Source organism: Babylonia areolata, chromosome 32, assembly GCF_041734735.1.
Source record: "Babylonia areolata isolate BAREFJ2019XMU chromosome 32, ASM4173473v1, whole genome shotgun sequence".
In the NCBI taxonomy this organism is placed as follows: domain Eukaryota; kingdom Metazoa; phylum Mollusca; class Gastropoda; order Neogastropoda; family Buccinidae; genus Babylonia; species Babylonia areolata.
Genome location: NC_134907.1, coordinates 5,488,510 through 5,509,996, shown reverse-complemented (window position 1 = coordinate 5,509,996; position 21,487 = coordinate 5,488,510). Strand labels below are relative to the sequence as shown.

General features: G+C 45.6%; 1 protein-coding gene across 2 annotated transcripts in view; it reads left to right on the top strand.

Annotated features, from left to right (window-relative positions):
- The window catches only part of LOC143276534 (uncharacterized), a 164,492-nt gene that overhangs the window by 9,102 nt on the left and 133,903 nt on the right, over positions 1–21,487 (top strand). Inside the window, exons 2-6 of one of the 2 annotated variants that reach the window (XM_076581082.1) lie at positions 5,640–5,734; positions 12,243–12,455; positions 16,255–16,395; positions 19,699–19,824; positions 20,980–21,081. In XM_076581082.1, the coding sequence (XP_076437197.1) occupies positions 5,665–5,734; positions 12,243–12,455; positions 16,255–16,395; positions 19,699–19,824; positions 20,980–21,081 (652 nt within the window). In that variant the 5' untranslated portion in view covers positions 5,640–5,664. Of the gene's footprint in view, positions 1–5,636; positions 5,735–12,242; positions 12,456–16,254; positions 16,396–19,698; positions 19,825–20,979; positions 21,082–21,487 lie in introns of both variants that reach the window. The other variant, XM_076581084.1, reaches the window with a different exon arrangement.

Below are 21,487 nucleotides of genomic sequence, written 5' to 3'. Positions count from 1 at the left end.
CCATAGAAACGTTAGGAATTATTATTATTATTATTATTATTATTATTATTATTATTATTATTATTATTATTATTATTATTATTGTTAAAAGTGTAGGACATCAACAGGTGTCGTGTTTAACAACAACAATGTAGGACATCAACAGGTGTCGTGTTTAACAACAACAATGTAGGACATCAACAGGTGTCGTGTTTAACAACAACAATGTAGGACATCAACAGGTGTTGTGGTTAACAACAACAATGTAGGACATCAACAGGTGTAGTGGTTAATAACAACAATGTAGGACATCAACAGGTGTAGTGGTTAATAACAACAATGTAGGACATCAACAGGTGTAGTGGTTAATAACAACAATGTAGGACATCAACAGGTGTAGTGGTTAATAACAACAATGTAGGACATCAACAGGTGTCGTGTTTAACAACAACAATGTAGGACATCAACAGGTGTTGTGGTTAACAACAACAATGTAGGACATCAACAGGTGTAGTGGTTAATAACAACAATGTAGGACATCAACAGGTGTAGTGGTTAATAACAACAATGTAGGACATTAACAGGTGTAGTGGTTAATAACAACAATGTAGGACATCAACAGGTGTAGTGGCTAATAACAGCAATGTAGGACATTAACAGGTGTAGTGGTTAATAACAACAATGTAGGACATCAACAGGTGTAGTGGCTAATAACAATAGTGTAGGACATCAACAGGTGTAGTGGTTAATAACAACAATGTAGGACATCAACAGGTGTAGTGGTTAATAACAACAATGTAGGACATCAACAGGTGTAGTGGTTAATAACAATAGTGTAGGACATCAACAGGTGTAGTGGTTAACAACAACAATGTAGGACATCAATAGGTGTCGTGGTTAATAACAACAATGTAGGACATTAACAGGTGTAGTGGTTAATAACAACAATGTAGGACATCAACAGGTGTAGTGGCTAATAACAACAATGTAGGACATCAACAGGTGTAGTGGCTAATAACAACAGTGTAGGACATCAACAGGTGTTGTGGTTAATAACAACAATGTAGAACATCAGTAGGTGTTGTGGTTAATAACAATAGTGTAGGACATCAATATCATCATCATGGCCTGGCTTCGCTGACGAAGATCTAGGAAGGGCGTTGTCCACGTCTGATGCAGGCACGCTCATGGCTGACAAGGCCAATGCGGGAAAAGCAGAGTCGGCCGCAGCGGTTGCAAGGGAAAGTCTGGTCTGGGTTCGCGGCTGCAGCGTCGTGGTTCTTCCTCCTTCTGCGTTTGTCCTGAAGGCTGGCCCTGCGGTTGTTTTCGAAGGAGGAGACAGCTTGGTGGATGGTGCGTCGCCAGGTCTCTCGATCAGCGGCTACTGCGGACCACTGGCGATGGTCAATGTGACAGGCACCGAGAGCTTTCTTCAAGGAGTCTTTGTATCTCTTCTTGGGTGCTCCTCTGTCACGGTGGCCAGTGGACAGTTCGCCATACAGCGCGATCTTGGGCAGGCGGTGGTCCTCCATCCTGGACACGTGCCCTGCCCAACGTAGCTGGGTCTTTAGCAGCACTGCCTCGATGCTGATAGTCTTTGCCTGCTCCAGGACCTCGACATTTGTGATGTAGTCACTCCAGTGGATGCTGAGGATGGTGCGAAGGCAGCGCTAGTGAAAGCGATCAAGCAGTCGTATGTGGTGCCGGTAGGTGACCCAGGTTTCGGAGCCATACAACAGGGTGGGCAGTACAACAGCTCTGTACACGCTGATCTTTGTGTCTTTCTTCAGGTGTTTGTTGTTCCACACTCTCTTGTACAGCCTGCCGAATGCGCTGTTTGCCTTTGCAAGTCTGTTGTCGATCTCCTTGTCGATCTTGGCGTCAGACGAGATGGTGCAGCCTAGGTAGCTGAACTGGTGGACCGACTTCAGCTCTGTCTCACCGATGTTGATGTGAGGAGCGTGGAATTCTTCCCGTGGGGCAGGCTGGTGGAGAACTTCCGTCTTTTTCAGACTGACTTCTAGGCCGAAGAGCTGCGCAGCCTCTGCGAAGCAGGACGTTATACGCTGCAGGGCCGCTTCTGTATGGGCGACGAGGGCAGCATCGTCGGCAAACAGAAGCTCTCTGATGAGTTGCTCCAGTGTCTTGGAGAGGCCATCAATAGGTGTAGTGGTTAATAACAACAATGTAGGACATCAATAGGTGTCGTGGTTAATAACAACAGTGTAGGACATCAATAGGTGTCGTGGTTAACAACAACAGTGTAGGACATCAATAGGTGTTGTGGTTAACAACAACAATGTAGGACATCAATAGGTGTTGTGGGTAACAACAACAATGTAGGACATCAATAGGTGTCGTGGTTAACAACAACAATGTAGGACATCAATAGGTGTTGTGGTTAACAACAACAATGTAGGACATCAACAGGTGTTGTGGTTAACAACAACAGTGTAGAACATCAACAGGTGTTGTGGTTAACAACAAAAATGTAGCACATCAATAGGTGTCGTTGTTAATAACAACAGTGTAGAACATCAGTAGGTGTCGTGGTTAATAACAACAATGTAGGACATCAACAGGTGTTGTGGTTAATAACAACAATGTAGGACATCAACAGGTGTTGTGGTTAATAACAACAATGTAGGACATCAATAGGTGTCGTGGTTAACAACAACAATGTAGGACATCAACAGGTGTTGTGGTTAACAACAACAATGTAGGACATCAATAGGTGTCGTGGTTAACAATGTAGGACATCAACAGGTGTTGTGGTTAATAACAACAATGTAGGACATCAATAGGTGTCGTGGTTAATAACAACAGTGTAGGACATCAATATGTGTTGTGGTTAACAATGTAGGACATTAACAGGTGTTGTGGTTAATAACAACAATGTAGGACATCAATAGGTGTCGTGGTTAATAACAACAGTGTAGGACATCAATATGTGTTGTGGTTAACAACAGTGTAGGACACCAATGGGTGTCATTGTTAATAAAAACAATGTAGGACATCAGTAGATGTTGTGGTTAACAACAACAATGTAGGACATCAATAGTTGTTGTTACCAACAGTATTATAGGACATCAACAGGTGTTGACACCAACATTATTATAGGACATCAACAGGTGTTGATACCAACAGTACTGTAGGACATCAATAGGTGTTGTTTACAACAATATTGTAGGGCATTAAGAGGTGTCACAATCTTCTTGATCCTGCCACAGATGGCGACCCATCGAACGTGACACGCAGAGCTTGTTTAATTCAGTGTTCAAGCTTTACCCCATGTCATTTGTGTGTTAAATTAGCATCATACTTCACGCTATGTCATTAGGTGTTTGTCCTCGTGTGTATAATCAATATTTGATTTTATGCTATGTCACTGGGTGTTTAAATCAGTATTCAAGCTTTACGCCATGTCACTGGGTATTACCCCTAGGCTGCCTATATGACGAGGTAACTCGTCATGGAAAGCATGTACGCTTCGCTGCCACAATGACGAGATAACTCGTCATCGAAATATTCTGACTTTTCCCTGCTTTGCATTCAGTTCGTTGACAAAAATGCTTGTAGCTTTAGCTTGTGGCATCTTTCTAGATTCTATTCATAGCTAGAAACACCATCTGCGTCATAAGGCAGTCCTTTATTTGAACGTTTTGGTTGGGTTACTGACCGCAGTCTTTGCCTGGCTCCTCTCCTCGCTCGCTCAACAAAATGTCGGACTGACTCCGCGCTCAAGACATGCGATCGTGGGGAACTAAATCAAGCAAGATTACTTTCTTTAGCTGATGCTCAGAAAGAATTGAAGCATAAGTTCGAAGGAGAAGACAGTGGTGAACATTTATAGGACGATTTGATAGAAAATAAAGGGAGCAATCAAGAGAGTGGCCAAGATGCGACTATCAGTGAGTGATGCCGGCTGTTCAGCTCTAGCAGACGACAGAAGTCATCGAATTTTTAGCAGGACACAGTGTGAGCTATTTTCTTGGCACTCAGCCCTCAGCCAACGCGGACTGACGAGAACTGGATCAAGTGACCGTGTGAGAGGGGTGAAGAAGAGGGGGTGGAGACTGAGAGGGCGTGGCCTCACATCCATATTATCACTTGCAGAAGTCACAATGCATTATGTATCTATTTCTTTTTCAGTTGTTTTTATTTATATATTGTGGTTGTTCTAGTATGATTTTGTGTGTGCAGATATCCATTTGTCCAGAAAATATGATATTTTAGTGCAAATTATCTGACTAATGTTTGTAATGAACAAGTTGAAAATGTGACAAAAAACAAAATACAGATTTCAAAACAACAGCATGTCACTAAAAATATATAAAATGAGAAAACATCATGTGTTTTGTATTCTTTATTTCTTTCCCTTTCAGAAAATATTACTTTTATGGGTCTTTCTCCAATAACAAAGAGCACAGAATTTTTTGAAAATTTATACCCGTTTTTGTGAAAAAACCCTGGCAAACAGATGTCACTTAAATCTTATTTTCCTGGCAGCATTCAGTGTTCAAACTTTACGGCGGGGCCAAACGGGGTTGTTTTTGTTTAAATGTCTCGCCAGCTCCGTTCTTCCTCTGATACTCGACTTCTCAGGATACCTCACGTCAGAAGTATATGGACACAGATCGTTTTCTTTTCAATCGCCAAAGACGTGGAACAAGCTCCCTGATAACCTCCGTCATTCTGATTCCCTCGCATCTTTTAAATCTCGTCTCAAAACTCACCTTTTCCCTCAGCAGTAAGTTCAATTGTGGCAGGTCCACTTCCTTTGCGTTAGCTGTGCTTGACTATGTATATATACATATGTATGTGTACATAAATACATGCATGTATATGAATGTGTATTGTGTGCGCATGCGTTTATGTAAGTTTGTGCCTGCCTATGTGTGCGTATGTGTTAGGTTAGCTGTTAGATACACGTGTATTGTTAAAATGTATGTACGCAGTGTGTGTGTGTGTGTGTGTGTGTGTGTGTGTGCGCGCGCGCACGCGCGTGTGTGTGTGTGTATGTGTGTGTGTAGTCATATTTTGGTGTGTGTATGTAACATAGATGTAATGTTTTATGTTAATATAGCGTTTTTGTAAAGCACCTGGAGCAGATTTCTGGATAGTATGGTATATAAGTATCCATTATTATTAAGTTGATTTTCCACATCATTTGATAAACGGCAACTGTGATGACATGGCTGAATTTGTGAAATATTTTTATAATTGCTTGTTCACCCACTCTTTTGCACTTTAGTCGACAATAACATTCTGTTGTTGTTGTTTTTTTCCTTTCAGTGGCCTGCACGGGATTTGTTGCTAAAAAATCAAGTATTTATTTGTTTTATGTTTTTCTTCTGTACACTACTACACATATTTCCCCATTTAGTCTAATTAGGATCACAAGATACTATTCAATTTTCTAGAATCTTCTAATTCAGTCTTACAGATGGAGCATTAATTTTGTTATCTTCAACTACATTTATTTTTTGCAGTGAAACATTTCTTTGATATGATTATGTTTTGTACAGTTTTCCATTGAAGTTCTCTCAGTCCTACTTCTTTTCGTGCTACCTACCCTATACCCGACCCACCTGTACCTACCTACCATCATGCACACCTGATTGTTGACGTGTTGACCGAGGTGTTTTGTTGTGAAGCAGGGACTCCACAGACACCAAGAGAGCGATGTCGGGGCTGCACAGACTGTGGGTGTTGGCAGCGCTGCTCCTCCTTGGTCTGCCCACTGCCCCGGCTTGTGAGTTGTGTGGGGGTCAAACCTCTCTTGTCTGGATGTCGTGTGTGGGTCAAACCTCTCTTGTCTGGATGTCGTGTGTAAGGGTCAAACCTCTCTTGTCTGGATGTCGTGTGTGGGGTCAAACACTTCTTGTCTGGATTTCGTGTGTGGGGGTCAAACTCTCTTGTCTGGATGTCGTGTGTGGGGTCAAACCTCTCTTGTCTGGATGTCGTTGTGTGGGGGTCAAACCTCTCTTGTCTGGATGTCGTGTGTGGGGGTCAAACCTCTCTTGTCTGGATGTCGTGTGTGGGTCAAACCTCTCTTGTCTGGATGTCGTGTGTGTGGGTCAAACCTTCTCTTGTCTGGATGTCGTGTGTGGGGTCAAACTTCTCTTGTCTGGATGTCGTGTGTGGGGGGCGGGTCAACCTCTCTTGTCTGGATGTCGTGTGTGGGGGTCAGGTCAAACCTCTCTTGTCTGGATGTCGTGTGTGGGTCAAACCTCTCTTGTCTGGATGTCGTGTGTGGGTCAAACCTCTCTTGTCTGGATGTCGTGTGTGGGGGTCAGGGTCAAACCTCTCTTGTCTGGATGTCGTGTGTGGGGGTCAAACCTCTCTTGTCTGGATGTCGTGTGTGGGGGTCAAACCTCTCTTGTCTGGATGTCGTGTGTAAGGGTCAAACCTCTGTTTTCTGGATGTCGTGTGTGGGTCAAACCTCTCTTGTCTGGATGTCGTGTGTGGGTCAAACCTCTCTTGTCTGGATGTCGTGTGTAAGGGTCAAACCTCTCTTGTCTGGATGTCGTGTGTGGGTCAAACCTCTCTTGTCTGGATGTCGTGTGTAAGAGTCAAACCTCTCTTGTCTGGATGTCGTGTGTAAGGGTCAAACCTCTCTTGTCTGGATGTCGTGTGTAAGGGTCAAACCTCTCTTGTCTGGATGTCGTGTGTGGGGGTCAAACCTTTCTTGTCTGGATGTCGTGTGTAAGAGTCAAACCTCTCTTGTCTGGATGTCGTGTGTAAGAGTCAAACCTCTCTTGTCTGGATGTCGTGTGTAAGGGTCAAACCTCTCTTGTCTGGATGTCGTGTGTGGGTCAAACCTCTCTTGTCTGGATGTCGTGTGTAGGGGGTCAAACCTCTCTTGTCTGGATGTCGTGTGTAAGGGTCAAACCTCTCTTGTCTGGATGTCGTGTGTAAGGGTCAAACCTCTCTTGTCTGGATGTCGTGTGTGGGTCAAACCTCTCTTGTCTGGATGTCGTGTGTAAGGGTCAAACATCTCTTGTCTGGATGTCGTGTGTGGGTCAAACCTCTCTTGTCTGGATGTCGTGTGTAAGGGTCAAACCTCTCTTGTCTGGATGTCGTGTGTGGGTCAAACCTCTCTTGTCTGGATGTCGTGTGTAAGAGTCAAACCTCTCTTGTCTGGATGTCGTGTGTGGGGTTCAAACCTCTCTTGTCTGGATGTCGTGTGTGGGGGTCAAACTTCTCTTGTCTGGATGTCGTGTGTAAGAGTCAAACCTCTCTTGTCTGGATGTCGTGTGTGTGGGTCACACCTCTCTTGTCTGGATGTCGTGTGTGGGGGTCACACCTCTCTTGTCTGGATGTCGTGTGTGGGGGTCAGGGTCAAACCTCTCTTGTCTGTATGTCGTGTGTAAGGGTCAAACCTCTCTTGTCTGGATGTCGTGTGTGGGGGTCAAACCTCTCTTGTCTGGATGTCGTGTGTGGGGGTCACACCTCTCTTGTCTGGATGTCGTGTGTAAGGGTCGAACCTCTCTTGGCTGGATGTCGTGTGTGGGGGTCAAACCTCTCTTGTCTGGATGTCGTGTGTAAGGGTCAAACCTCTCTTGTCTGGATGTCGTGTGTAAGAGTCAAACCTCTCTTGTCTGGATGTCGTGTGTGGGGGTCAGGGTCAAACCTCTCTTGTCTGGATGTCGTGTGTAAGAGTCAAACCTCTCTTGTCTGGATGTCGTGTGTAAGGGTCAAACCTCTCTTGTCTGGATGTCGTGTGTGGGGGTCAAACCTCTCTTGTCTGGATGTCGTGTGTGGGGGTCAAACCTCTCTTGTCTGGATGTCGTGTGTAAGGGTCAAACCTCTCTTGTCTGGATGTCGTGTGTAAGGGTCAAACCTCTCTTGTCTGGATGTCGTGTGTAAGGGTCAAACCTCTCTTGTCTGGATGTCGTGTGTGGGGGTCAAACCTCTCTTGTCTGGATGTCGTGTGTGGGGGTCAAACCTCTCTTGTCTGGATGTCGTGTGTAAGGGTCAAACCTCTCTTGTCTGGATGTCGTGTGTAAGGGTCAAACCTCTCTTGTCTGGATGTCGTGTGTGGGTCAAACCTCTCTTGTCTGGATGTCGTGTGTGGGGGTCAAACCTCTCTTGTCTGGATGTCGTGTGTGGGGGTCAAACCTCTCTTGTCTGGATGTCGTGTGTAAGAGTCAAACCTCTCTTGTCTGGATGTCGTGTGTGGGTCAAACCTCTCTTGTCTTGATGTCGTGTGTAAGGGTCAAACCTCTCTTGTCTGGATGTCGTGTGTGGTTCAAACCTCTCTTGTCTTGATGTCGTGTGTGGGGGTCAAACCTTTCTTGTCTGGATGTCGTGTGTGGGGGTCAAACCTCTCTTGTCTGGATGTCGTGTGTGGGGGTCAAACCTTTCTTGTCTGGATGTCGTGTGTGGGGGTCAGGGTCAAACCTCTCTTGTCTGTATGTCGTGTGTAAGGGTCAAACCTCTCTTGTCTGGATGTCGTGTGTGGGGGTCAAACCTCTCTTGTCTGGATGTCGTGTGGGGGGGTCAAACCTCTCTTGTCTGGATGTCGTGTGTGGTGGTCAAACCTTTCTTGTCTGGATGTCGTGTGTAAGGGTCAAACCTCTCTTGTCTGGATGTCGTGTGTGGGGATCAAACCTCTCTTGTCTGGATGTCGTGTGTGGGGGTCAAACCTTTCTTGTCTGGATGTCGTGTGTGGGGGTCGGGGTCAAACCTCTCTTGTCTGGATGTCGTGTGTGGGGATCAAACCTCTCTTGTCTGGATGTCGTGTGTGGGGGTCAAACCTCTCTTGTCTGGATGTCGTGTGTGGGGGTCGGGGTCAAACCTCTCTTGTCTGGATGTCGTGTATGCATTTGTCTGTCTTTTGATCTTTGTACTTGAAAGAAACTTTCCTCTCAACCTCTCTCTTGCTCACTGGATGGCTAGTTCGCCACCCCCACCCCCAACCCACAACACCGCTCTGTCTGACAATGTATGTATGTATGTCTGTATGTATGTCACGTGCGTCTCTCTCTCTCTCTCTCTCTCTCTCTCTCTCTCTCTCTCTCCGTTTCAGTTTGTCTGACTGTCTGTCTGTCTGTCTGTCTCATTCTGTTTCTTCCTCTCCCCTGTATCTTTATTTTTCTAACTTCTCTGTTTCATCTATATGTCTGCTGGCCTGTGTGTGTGTGTGTGTGTGTGTGTGTGTGTGTGTGTGTGTGTGTGTGTGTGTGTGTGTGTGCGTGTGTTTGTGTGTGTGTGTGTGTGTGTGTGTGTGTGTGTGTGTGTGTGTGTAAATCCCATTCAGTCACTGCAGACTCTCTCTCTCTCTCTCTCTCTCTCTCTCTCTCTCTCTCTCTCTCTCTCTCTCTCTCTCATGACGCTTTCTTCTAAGATATGAATGCCGATAAAGTTTGCTGGTTGAAACGAATATTCTTTTCTTGTTGTGACAACCTTCAGGAGTTGTTGTTTTCTGTTGTCCCTGGACTCGACAAACTTAATGGGTGGTGAATATGTGAACACTTTACTTAGAAAAACAGGTAACAATTTCTGGCAAGACGTCCTGAAATATCAAAAATGTATCTTAAATGTCGTTCTAATGATGTTCATGATTTTATTTCAGAATGCATTCACTATAACATAAACGTACTATGAGATAGGAGTGTGGTTTATATTTTAAGCAGTGGGTTGAACACGGTATATACTATGTGAAAGATTTGTTGAATGATGAAGCTGGTTTCCTTGACTATAGAGAGTTTTCCAGAAATACTCAAATATTAGAACGAATCACTCATTATACATCGGTGTCATCAATGCTATAAGGAATTATCAAAATAAACTACACGTTACACTGACTGCTAGATATAAACTACTAAAACAGAAAATGTGGACAGTAATCGTGAAAGGCAACAAAGCTATATATTCAGTTCTTATTTACTCAGACGTTCAACCTGCAGGAATTAACAAATGGAACATAAATTATGAAAATTCAACTTGGAAAAACGGATTTTAAAAATGCCACCAGTTAACATCTGACACACACTTGAGATATTGTTCCAGTACAGACTACTGTTAAGAATTCTACCAACAAGTAGATATCTTTTTCTCCGTAAAGTGATTGACTTGCCCCTGTGTTCTTTTTGTGGCGAAGAAGAAGAAACAACTGTACACCTTTTTTGGAACTGTCATATTACTAGTGTTTTCTGGAGCTCTCTGGAAACATTAATGAAGAGTACTTGTGAAACGTGTGCAAGCATAACATTTTCAGAAGATCTCTACTTGTTTAGAGTTAAAGATGGAGTTGTTACGGATAAAATTATTGATTTGATACTACTGCTGGCTAAATTTCATGTTTATAAGTGTAAATGGAACAACAGTAAACCTCACATTACTGCCTTCACTAGACTGCTCAAAACAGATATCATGTGGAATGCTATTCAATGTGATGAAAAGCATAAAAATGCTTTTTGACCAATAATGGCTTCCTTATAAACCATTGTTTAAATATTTTCCTATTTCAGATGTGGAAAATAGTAAATCTAACAAGCATCTTTCTTTTTTATTTCGTACTGTTCCTATTTATATATATTTCGTAATGTTCCTATTTATATATATTTCGTAATGTTCCTATTTATATGATTGCCGTCAGGATTTTTGAGGCATAGTTCTCTCTTCAGAGATTGCAAGACATATTAATGCGATAGTTGATTGGACAGTTACCCCCCCCCCCCCCCCCCCCCCCGTCGCCAACCCCCCCCCCTCCCCATCTTTCTCTCTCTATCTCTCTCTCTCTCTGAATGCCAGCAGAAGATGGTTCGATTCAGACGCAGCAACATCCCCTTGCCCAGTGTGGGGCGAAAGCCCAGAAGACGAAACTCATTTCATATTCAGCTGCAATAGATACGAGGAATTTCGAAAAAATAAAAACCTGCACCCTTTTCAATACAGCTCCAGCGTAGAGAAATAGATTTGTTCGGCAAACTGATAACAGAAAATGAAGATATGATACTCTCACTTGCAAAATATGTATCCCCGCCCCCCCCCCCCCCCATCCCCCCCGCCCCCCTCCCGCCCTCTTTCTCTGCTGAAGCCTTCTCCCAGCCAGTAAGGAGGCAGTGAAGGAAGCGTGAACACGGTACAAAATAAAGTTTGGTGTTTGTTGTGAGGCAACTTTTATCTGCCGCATTTATTTAGAACGTTCCTCCATTTCACGCTTGTTCATGTGATCACCTGTTTGTGTTATGTGATCACCTGTTTGTGTTATGTGATCACCTGTTTGTGTTATGTGATCACCTGTTTGTGTCATGTGATCACATGTTTGCGTTAGCATCCTTTTGAATGCAACGTTGCATTGAAAATGGCTTCCCAGTTTCAGAGAAGACACTACTCAGAACACAAAAATATTGTTTTAAAATGGAAGTGAAAGAAGGAAAACAAATCAACCAGGCAACCAAACAGACAAAAGGAAACACACACACACACACACACACACACACACACACACACACACACACACACACACACACACACACACACACACACACACACACATACACACACACACACACACACACACACACACACACACACACACACACACACACACACACACACACACACACACACACACACACACACACACACACACACACACACACACACACACACACATACACACACACACACACACACACACATACACACACACACACACACACACACATACACACACACACACACACACATACACACACACACACATACACACACACACACACACACATACACACACACACACACACACACACACACATACACACACACACACATACACACACACACACACACATACACACACACACACACACACACACACACACACACACACACACACACACACACACACACACACATACACACACACACACACACACACACACACACATATTTATATTGATAGTGGTGATAACACATAATAGGCCATGCTCATAATTATATGCGCGCGCATGCATGTTATTTTTAGAACTGATGTTATGCCATCACCGTCAACGACTTCAATAACGTCACCATCGTTATGACTGTCGTTGTCAGCGTCCATACCTTTCTCTTTCTCCTTCCTTTTTGTCTTCCCACGGAACTACCAAGCTTTCTCGCAGTCCACGCCGTCTTCTAACGTGAGAAAAAGGTTAGGAGCGCCCCTACGATTTCTCTCTGTGTGAATGCGAGCAAACGTTGGCTAACAACTCCTCCCTCTCTCTCTCTCTCTCTCTCCCTCCCTCCCTCTCTCTCTCTCTCTCTCCTCATAGCCACCACAGACTCGGAGGAAACCAATGACTATGGAGACGACGACTTCAGCGAAGGCAGCTGTTCCAACCAACGGTTGAAGTGTGCAAAGCACTCTCTGTGCGTGCAGAACCGCATGCACACCCGTTTCAAGTGCTACTGTCCGGAGGGATATGAGGGCGACGGCTACCTCAGTACTTACAGACAGAACGCCACGGGCTGCAGCTTGGTTGGAAGTAAGAGTGGTGTGTGTGTGTGTGTGTGTGTGTGTGTGCGTGTGTGTCTGTGTGTGTGTCTGTGTGTGTGTGTGTGTGTGTGTGTGTGTGTGTCTGTGTGTGTGTGTGTGTGTGTGTGTGTGTGACATGTGTCACGGTTGTCGCACCGGTGTCTGTGGCTTAACGGTGCGTGTCTGTCAGGTAGTCTGTACTGTGTCTGTCCCCATGATGTGTGTCGGCCGGTGTGTTGTTGTATCTGTGCTGTCAGTGTGTCTGTCACTGTTGTGTGTGCTGTGTCTGTCCGTGTGTCTGTCACGGTTGTCTGCTACATTGTCTGTGTCTTTACGTGTCGTCCTGTTTGTCAGGTGTCTGTCACTGTGTCTGTCACCGTGTTCTGTCGATGTCTGTCACTGTGTTACCAGTGTGTCATGTTCTGTCACCATGTGTCTGTCAGGTTCGTCACATGTGTCTGTCACCTGTGTCTGTCACCATGTGTCTGTCCTGTTTCTTACGTGTTGTACCGTTCTGTGTGTTGTCACCGTGTGTCTGTCACCGTTTTTGTCACGTGTGTTGTCACGTGTGTCTGCACTCACATGTTTCTGTTCTGTCCAGTGTGTCTGTCACCGTGTGTCTGTCACGGTTTGTTTGTCACCGTGTGTCTGTCACCGTGTGTTTGTCACCGTGTGTCTGTCATCGTGTGTCTGTCACCGTGTGTCTGCTAACATGTGTCTGTGTCTGTTACTGTGTGTCTGTCACCATGTGTCTGTCACTGTGTGTCTGTCACCATGTGTCTGTCACCGTGTGTCTGTCACCATGTGTCTGTCACCGTGTGTCTGTCACCATGTGTCTGTCACGGTGTGTCTGTCACCATGTGTCTGTCAAGGTGTGTCTGTCACCATGTGTCTGTCACCGTGTGTCTGTCACCATGTGTCTGTCACTGTGTTTCTCTCACCATGTGTCTGTCACCGTGTGTCTGTCACCGTTTGTTTGTCACCGTGTGTCTGTCACCGTTTGTTTGTCACCGTGTGTCTGTCACCGTGTGTCTGCTAACATGTTTCTGTGTCTGTCACCATGTGTCTGTCACCGTGTGTCTGTCACCGTTTGTTTGTCACCGTGTGTCTGTCACCGTTTGTTTGTCACCGTGTGTCTGTCATCGTGTGTCTGTCACCGTGTGTCTGTCACCGTGTGTCTGTCACCGTGTGTCTGTCACCATGGGTCTGTGTCTGTCACCGTGTGTCTGTCACCGTGTGTCTGTCACCGTGTGTCTGTCACGGTGTGTCTGTCACTCTGTGTCTGTCACCGTTGGTCTGTGTCTGTCACCGTGTGTCTGTCAACGTGTATCTGTTACCGTGTGTCTGTCACCGTGTGTCTGTCAACGTGTATCTGTTACCGTGTGTCTGTCACCGTGTGTCTGTGACGGTGTTTCTGTCACGGTGTGTCTGTCACTGTGTGTCTGTCACCATGTGTCTGTCACCGTGTGTCTGTCACCGTGTGTCTGTCACCGTGTGTCTGTCACCATGTGTCTGTCACGGTGTGTCTGTCACGGTGTGTCTGTCACCGTAGGTCGTGTGTCTGTCACCGTGTGTCTGTGACAGTGTGTCTGTCACCATGTGTCTGTCACGGTGTTTCTGTCACGGTGTGTCTGTCGACGTGTTTATGTCACCGTGTGTCTGTCACCATGGGTCTGTGTCTGTCAACGTGTATCTGTTACCGTGTGTCTGTCACCGTGTGTCTGTGACAGTGTGTCTGTCACCATGTATCTGTCACGGTGTGTCTGTCGACGTGTTTATGTCACCGTGTGTCTGTCACCATGGGTCTGTGTCTGTCACCGTGTGTCTGTCACCGTGTGTCTGTGTCTGTCACCGTGTGTCTGTCACCGTGTGTCTGGGTCTGTCACCGTGTGTCTGTCACCGTGTGTCTGTCACCGTGGGTCTGGGTCTGTCACCGTGGGTCTGGGTCTGTCACCGTATGTCTGTCACCGTGTGTGTGTATCTGTCACGGTGTGTCTGTCACCATGTGTGTGTCACGGTGTGTGTGTCACCATGTGTCTGTCACCGTGTGTTTGTCACGGTGTGTCTGCTACCATGTGTCTGTGTCTGTCACCATGTGTCTGTCGCTGTGTCTCTGTCACCGTGTGTCTGTCACGGTGTGTCTGTCACCGTGTGTCTGTCGCCGTGTGTCTGTCACCGTGTGTCTGTCACCGTGTTTAAGTCACCGTGTGTCCGTTACCGTGTCTCTGTCACCGTGTGTCTGTCACTGTGTGTCTGTGCCTTTCATCTGTCTGTGTCTGTCACCGTGTGTCTGTGACAGTGTGTCTGTCACCATGTGTCTTTCACGGTGTGACTGTCACGGTGTGTCTGTCACGGTGTGTCTGTCACGGTGTGTCTGTGTCTGTCACCATGTGTCTGTCGCCGTGTGTCTGTCACCGTGTGTCTGTCACCGTCTGTGTCTGTCACGGTGTGTCTGTCACCGTGTGTTTGTCACCGTTTGTCTGCTACCATGTGTGTGTGTCTTGTCACCATGTGTCTGTCACCGTGTGTCTGTCACGGTGTGTCTGTGTCTGTCACGGTGTGTCTGTCACTGTGTGTCTGTCACCGTGTGTCTGTGACAGTGTGTCTGTGTCTGTCACGGTGTGTCTGTCACTGTGTTTCTGTGTCTGTCACGGTGTGTCTGTCACCATGTGTGTATCACGGTGTGTCTGTCACCGTGTGTCTGTCACCGTGTGTTTGTCACCGTGTGTCTGCTACCATGTGTCTGTGTCTGTCACCATGTGTCTGTCGCTGTGTCTCTGTCACGGTGTGTCTGTTACTGTGTGTCTGTCACGGTGTGTCTGTCACCGTGTGTCTGTCACGGTGTGTCTGTTACCGTGTGTCTGTCACGGTGTGTCTGTCACGGTGTGTCTGTCACGGTGTGTCTGTTACTGTGTGTCTGTCACCGTGTGTCTGTTACCGTGTGTCTGTCACGATGTATTTGTCACGGTGTGTCTGTCACGGTGTGTCTGTTACTGTGTGTCTGTCACGGTGTGTCTGTTACCGTGTGTCTGTCACGGTGTGTCTGTTACTGTGTGTCTGTCACTGTGTGTCTGTCACTGTATGTCTGTCACGGTGTGTCTGTCAATGTATGTCTGTCACGGTGTGTCTGTCAATGTATGTCTGCCACGGTGTGTCTGTTACCGTGTGTCTGTCACCATGTATCTGTCACGGTGTGTCTGTCACGGTGTGTCTGTTACCGTGTGTCTGTCACCGTGTGTCTGTCACGGTGTGTCTGTTACTGTGTGTCTGTCACTCTGTGTCTGTGTCTTTCACGGTGTGTCTGTCAATGTATGTCTGTCACGGTGTGTCTGTCAATGTATGTCTAGCACGGTGTGTCTGTCAATGTATGTCTGTCACGGTGTGTCTGTCAATGTATGTCTGCCACGGTGTGTCTGTCACTGTATGTCTGTCACGGTGTGTCTGTCAATGTATGTCTGTCACGGTGTGTCTGTCAATGTATGTCTGTCACGGTGTGTCTGTCAATGTATGTCTGTCACGGTGTGTCTGTCAATGTATGTCTGCCACGGTGTGTCTGTCAATGTATGTCTGTCACGGTGTGTCTGTCAATGTATGTCTGTCACGGTGTGTCTGTCAATGTATGTCTGCCACGGTGTGTCTGTGAATGTATGTCTGCCACGGTGTGTCTGTCACTATGTCTGTCACGGTGTGTCTGTCAATGTATGTCTGTCACGGTGTGTCTGTCAATGTATGTCTGTCACGGTGTGTCTGTCACGGTATGTCTGTCACGGTGTGTCTGGCATTGTCGCCGTGACGTTGTATCTTTCCAGATCCCATCACGTGTAAATCAGCCGGAGACTGTCACCAGTATGCGTCCTGCGTGATGGTGGCGGACACGGCGTTGTTCGTGTGTGACTGTAACGCCGGCTTTGTCGGCAACGGCGACCCCATTGATCCTTTTGGTTGCACAGGTCAGAACTCTGTGTGTGTGTGTGTGTGTGTGTGTGTGTGTGTGTGTGTGTGTGTGTGTGTGTGTGTGTGCGTGCGTGCGTGCGCGCGCGTGAGAGATACACAAAGAGAGACAGAGAGAGAGATACCACGTCATCCTGGTCTGTCAATGTGGTAGATGTATATGGCACCAAAATTTCATAGTAACGACAACAGCAACAGGTGCTTTTCCTCCTGCTGCTGCTGCTGCTGTGTCGACTGCTGCTTTTTCTGTTGTTTCTAAGTTTAATGCTATTACTAGTATTAGGTTTAATGCTGCTATTTCCGACACTTCAACTACTGCTGCTGCTGAATACTGCAGTCAGTTAGTGACGTTAATGACTGACGCACAATGAGAATCTACTACTACTACTACTACTACTACTACTGCTGCTGCTGCTGCTGCTGCTGTTGCTGCTGCTGCTGCCAGTACTGCTGCTGCTGTTGGTGCAGTATCTGATGCATACTGATAAAAACAACAACAACAACAGTTGCTATAACAACAAAAATAACAACTTCCACGATTACTTAATGACTGCTAAACCTTTTAAAACAAAGTAAAAAATAGAATAGTAGGATCAAAGGTGGCTTAAGATGATGAGAAGACGGCGTTTCGAGTCGAAGAATCTATTGTGAAGTGCAGATAAGTGTTGGCACAGAAGTCTGTTGAAGGTGATTTCAATTCACCAGCTCACCTCCAACACACTACTGTTGCCGGCCAACACTTGTCTGCACTTGAAAAAGAGCCTGCGACTCATTTCTCATTATCCTAAGATACCTTTGATCTTATATCATCTGTTATTATTTTTTACCACTCCTCCTCCTGTTCTTTTCCCAACTACTACTACTACTATTACTACTACTACGACAGCTGCTGCTGCGTAATATTTCTGCATAGTGGAGTATTAGCCTAGAGGGATAGCGTCCGCATAGGAAGCGAGAGAATCTGAGCGCACTGGTTCCACGCCAGTCCTTTATCCCCCTCCGCTAGACCTTGAGTGGTGGTCTGGACGCTAGTCACTCAGATGAGACGATAAACCGAGGTCCTTTTTGCAGCAAACATTTAAAAGAACACACGGTAACATAAGGCTTGTCCCTGGCTAAATCCGTTCGAAAATCATCTGTGATAGGTAAATAAATACACCTGCAAACAGAAAACTAAGGGTGGCGCTCTCAGTGTAGCGACACGATCTTCCTGGGGTGATCAGCCCCAGTTTCACACTGAGAAATCTGTTGCGACAAAAGAGTAATACAATTCAATACAATACATACATTACTACTTCTACTACTACTGCTACTATTACTACGATTACTACTATGAGTAAATGTGTGTGTGTGTGTGTGTGTGTGTGTGTGTGTGTGTGTGTGTGTGTGTGTGTGTGTGTGTGTGTGTGTGTGCTCTCATGAAAGATCAATATGATACTGGCATTTAAAAACAAAAATGACATGTGACAAAGAATGACTGGCCGTCAAAATCAAATCTAAACAGTGGGAACAGTGGAGGATGGAGGCCCCACAAAAAAGAAAGGGGAAAAGTGGAGGCCCCACAAAAAAGAAAGAAAAAAGTTGAGGCCCCACAAAAAAAGAAAGAAAAAAGTGGAGGATGGAGGCCCCACAAAAAAAGAAAGAAAAAAGTGGAGGATGGAGGCCCCACAAAAAAGAAAGAAAAAAGTTGAGGCCCCACAAAAAAAGAAAGAAAAAAGTGGGGGATGGAGGCCCCACAAAAAAGAAAGAAAAAAGTGGAGGCCCCACAAAAAAGAAAGAAAAAAGTGGAGGCCCCACAAAAAAGAAAGAAAAAAAGTGGAGGATGGAGGCCCCACAAAAAAGAAAGAAAAAAGTTGAGGCCCCACAAAAAAAGAAAGAAAAAAGTGGGGGATGGAGGCCCCACAAAAAAGAAAGAAAAAAGTGGAGGCCCCACAAAAAAAGAAAGAAAAAAGTGGAGGATGGAGGCCCCACAAAAAAGAAAGAAAAAAGTTGAGGCCCCACAAAAAAAGAAAGAAAAAAGTGGGGGATGGAGGCCCCACAAAAAAGAAAGAAAAAAGTGGAGGCCCCACAAAAAAGAAAGAAAAAAGTGGAGGCCCCACAAAAAAGAAAGAAAAAAAGTGGAGGATGGAGGCCCCACAAAAAAGAAAGAAAAAAAGTGGAGGATGGAGGCCCCACAAAAAAGAAAGAAAAAAGTGGAGGCCCCACAAAAAAGAAAGAAAAAAAGTGGAGGATGGAGGCCCCACAAAAAAGAAAGAAAAAAGTGGAGGCCCCACAAAAAAGAAAGAAAAAAGTGGAGGCCCCACAAAAAAGAAAGAAAAAAAGTGGAGGATGGAGGCCCCACAAAAAAGAAAGAAAAAAAGTGGAGGATGGAGGCCCCACAAAAAAGAAAGAAAAAAGTGGAGGCCCCACAAAAAAAGAAAGAAAAAGGTCGAGGATGGAGGCCCCACAAAAAAGAAAGGAAAACGTGGAGGATCGTTAAAATGTGTTCTGTATTTGTTATCATAAAGTTTCGGGTTAAAAGAACAAGAAAAAAGAAGAAAAAAAAGTCCCGAAGGCAGGTTCGAACCCCGAGTGTTCGGTTAAGAAGAAACTGTCTTACCCATTACACTATCGTGGCTCCTTAACTGACGTTCAAAAATATCAAATTTAAACATGCTTTTTTTAAAGGGCGATAAATCGATTGCGGTATTCGCAGTGAGAACGCTGTTTAAATCATATTATTCTGGTGTATCTTGGGCATTCTAAAATCTTTAAGGGCAATTAAAAATTCTTTTTAAGTCCACGGTAAAGGAGACGTGGCTATCGCCGCAATCACACTGCAACATTTAGCCGTTTTCTCTGGATCTAGATAGATGTACAAGTTTAGTTACACCCGGTTGGCACGGCCGATTCAATTTCTCTGTTATGTTCATTCCAGTTGTTTTGTGCCCATCCCAGAGGTGCAATATTGTTTTAAAGAAGATGACTGGAAAGACCTGAATTGTTACTATTTTTATGCCAAATTTGGTGTCACCTGACAAAGTATTTGCAGAGAAAATGTCAATGTTAAAGTTTACCATGGACACACACACACACACACACACACACACACACACACACACACACACACACACACACACACACACACACACACACACACACACACACACACACACACAACCGAACACCAGATTAAAACATAGACTCACTTTGTTTATACAAGTGAGTCAAAAACTACACTACTACTACTACTACTACTACTACTACAACAGCCATCAAAGCACTGGTTCCTTGATTAATGATTGTGATTTGACGTGGCACAGACGTGAAGGAGTGTGACCAGGACCCGTGCGCCCTGAACGCCAACTGCACCGAGTCCCCGGGGTCCTACCACTGTCACTGTGACTCCAGCAACAACTACGAGGGGGACGGCTTCGACTCTTGTTCGTGTGAGTGGGGCTTTAACCACAGTCCAAACTGACAACGAGGGGACGGGTTCGTGTGAGTGGGGCTTTAACCACAGTCCAAACTGACAACGAGGGGACGGGTTCGTGTGAGTGGGGCTTTAACCACAGTCCAAACTGACAACGAGGGGACGGCTTCGTGTGAGTGGGGCTTTAACCACAGTCCAAACTGACAACGAGGGGGCGGGTTCGTGTCTTATCCGTGTGAATGGGGCTTTAACAACAGTTTAAAGTAACACGTGTGAATGGGGCTTTAACAACAGTTTAAACTATCTACGAGGGGGCGGAGGAGGAGGAGGAAGAGGAGGAGGATATTTGTTCAATGTCCCTCCACACAAAGGAGTAAGTAATGGAGAGAACACGATCAGTTCACCATGGCAACGCGACGCGTAACAATGAAGAAGCCGATCTCGTTTTCACTTCCGTTATCAGAGATAATGAAAGTCTTGTGATCACTTCCCGGTAACCCCTCCCCCCTCCCCCCGGTCCTCCCCCCCCTCCCTCCACAAAAAAAAAAAAAAAAAAAATCCAGGGTACTGACATAAGTATACTAACAAGATGATTTTTTCCCCACCCAGCCCTGAATTTAAAAGAAAAAAACCAAGAAAGAAAACCTTATAGAAAAGAAGGAAAAGGGAGAAAGGAGAGGCAGGGAAAGGGAGCGTGACGGAGAGGGGGTCGGGGGGGCGGGGGGGGGGAGAGAGAGAGAGAGAGAGGGGGGGGTAAAAAGAGAGAGCCAGACAGACAGACAGACAGAGAAGAGAGAGCAGAGGAAAGAGAAGAGAGCTAACATTTTAAACATACATAAAAAGATGACATGACAAAAATGATGAAAGATGAACCGAGCATCACATGGGAGCGGAGAGATAGCACATTTCATAAGCTATCAGTAATATAAGAAACAATATTGGGAATAAATTACAGTCATAAGCAAAAGAAAAAAGGGGAATTAAACAGCGAAAAAAAAAGGAAGAAACAAAAACTACTTGGGGTGGGTTCGTGTCTCAACCGTGTGAGTGAAGCTTTAGCAACACTTTAAAATCACTGTGGCGGTGTGTGTGTGTGTGTGTGTGTGTGTGTGTGTTCGTATGTGTGTTCGTGTGTGTGTGTGTGTGTGTGTGTGTGTGTGTGTGTGAACAGGGGTGTGTTACAACCATCGAAACTGTGACGTCCATGCTCGCTGTGAGGACGGAAAGTGCCAGTGTGACCCTGGTTACCTTGGAGACGGCAGGTTGTGCACAGGTATGCATAGTATGAATAGTGTGGGAGGGTGTAGTAAGCTGTTGTGTGTTTGGTGTTGTATAATATATCGTTGTTTTCATGTGGTGTTGTATAGTATAGTATAGCATAGCATAGCATAGCATAGTGGAGTGATGGCCTAGAGGTAAAGCGTCCGGCTAGGAAGCGAGAGAATCTGAGCGCGCTGGTTCGAATCACGGCTCAGCCGCCGATATTTTCTCCTCCTCCACTAGACCTTGAGTGGTGGTCTGGACGCTAGTCATTCGGATGAGACGAAAAACCGAGGTCCTGTGTGCCGCATGCACTTAGCGCACGTAAAAGAACCCACGGCAACAGAAGGGTTGTTCCTGGCAAAATTCGGTAGAAAAATCCACTTCAATAGGAAAAACAAATAAAACTGCACGCAGGA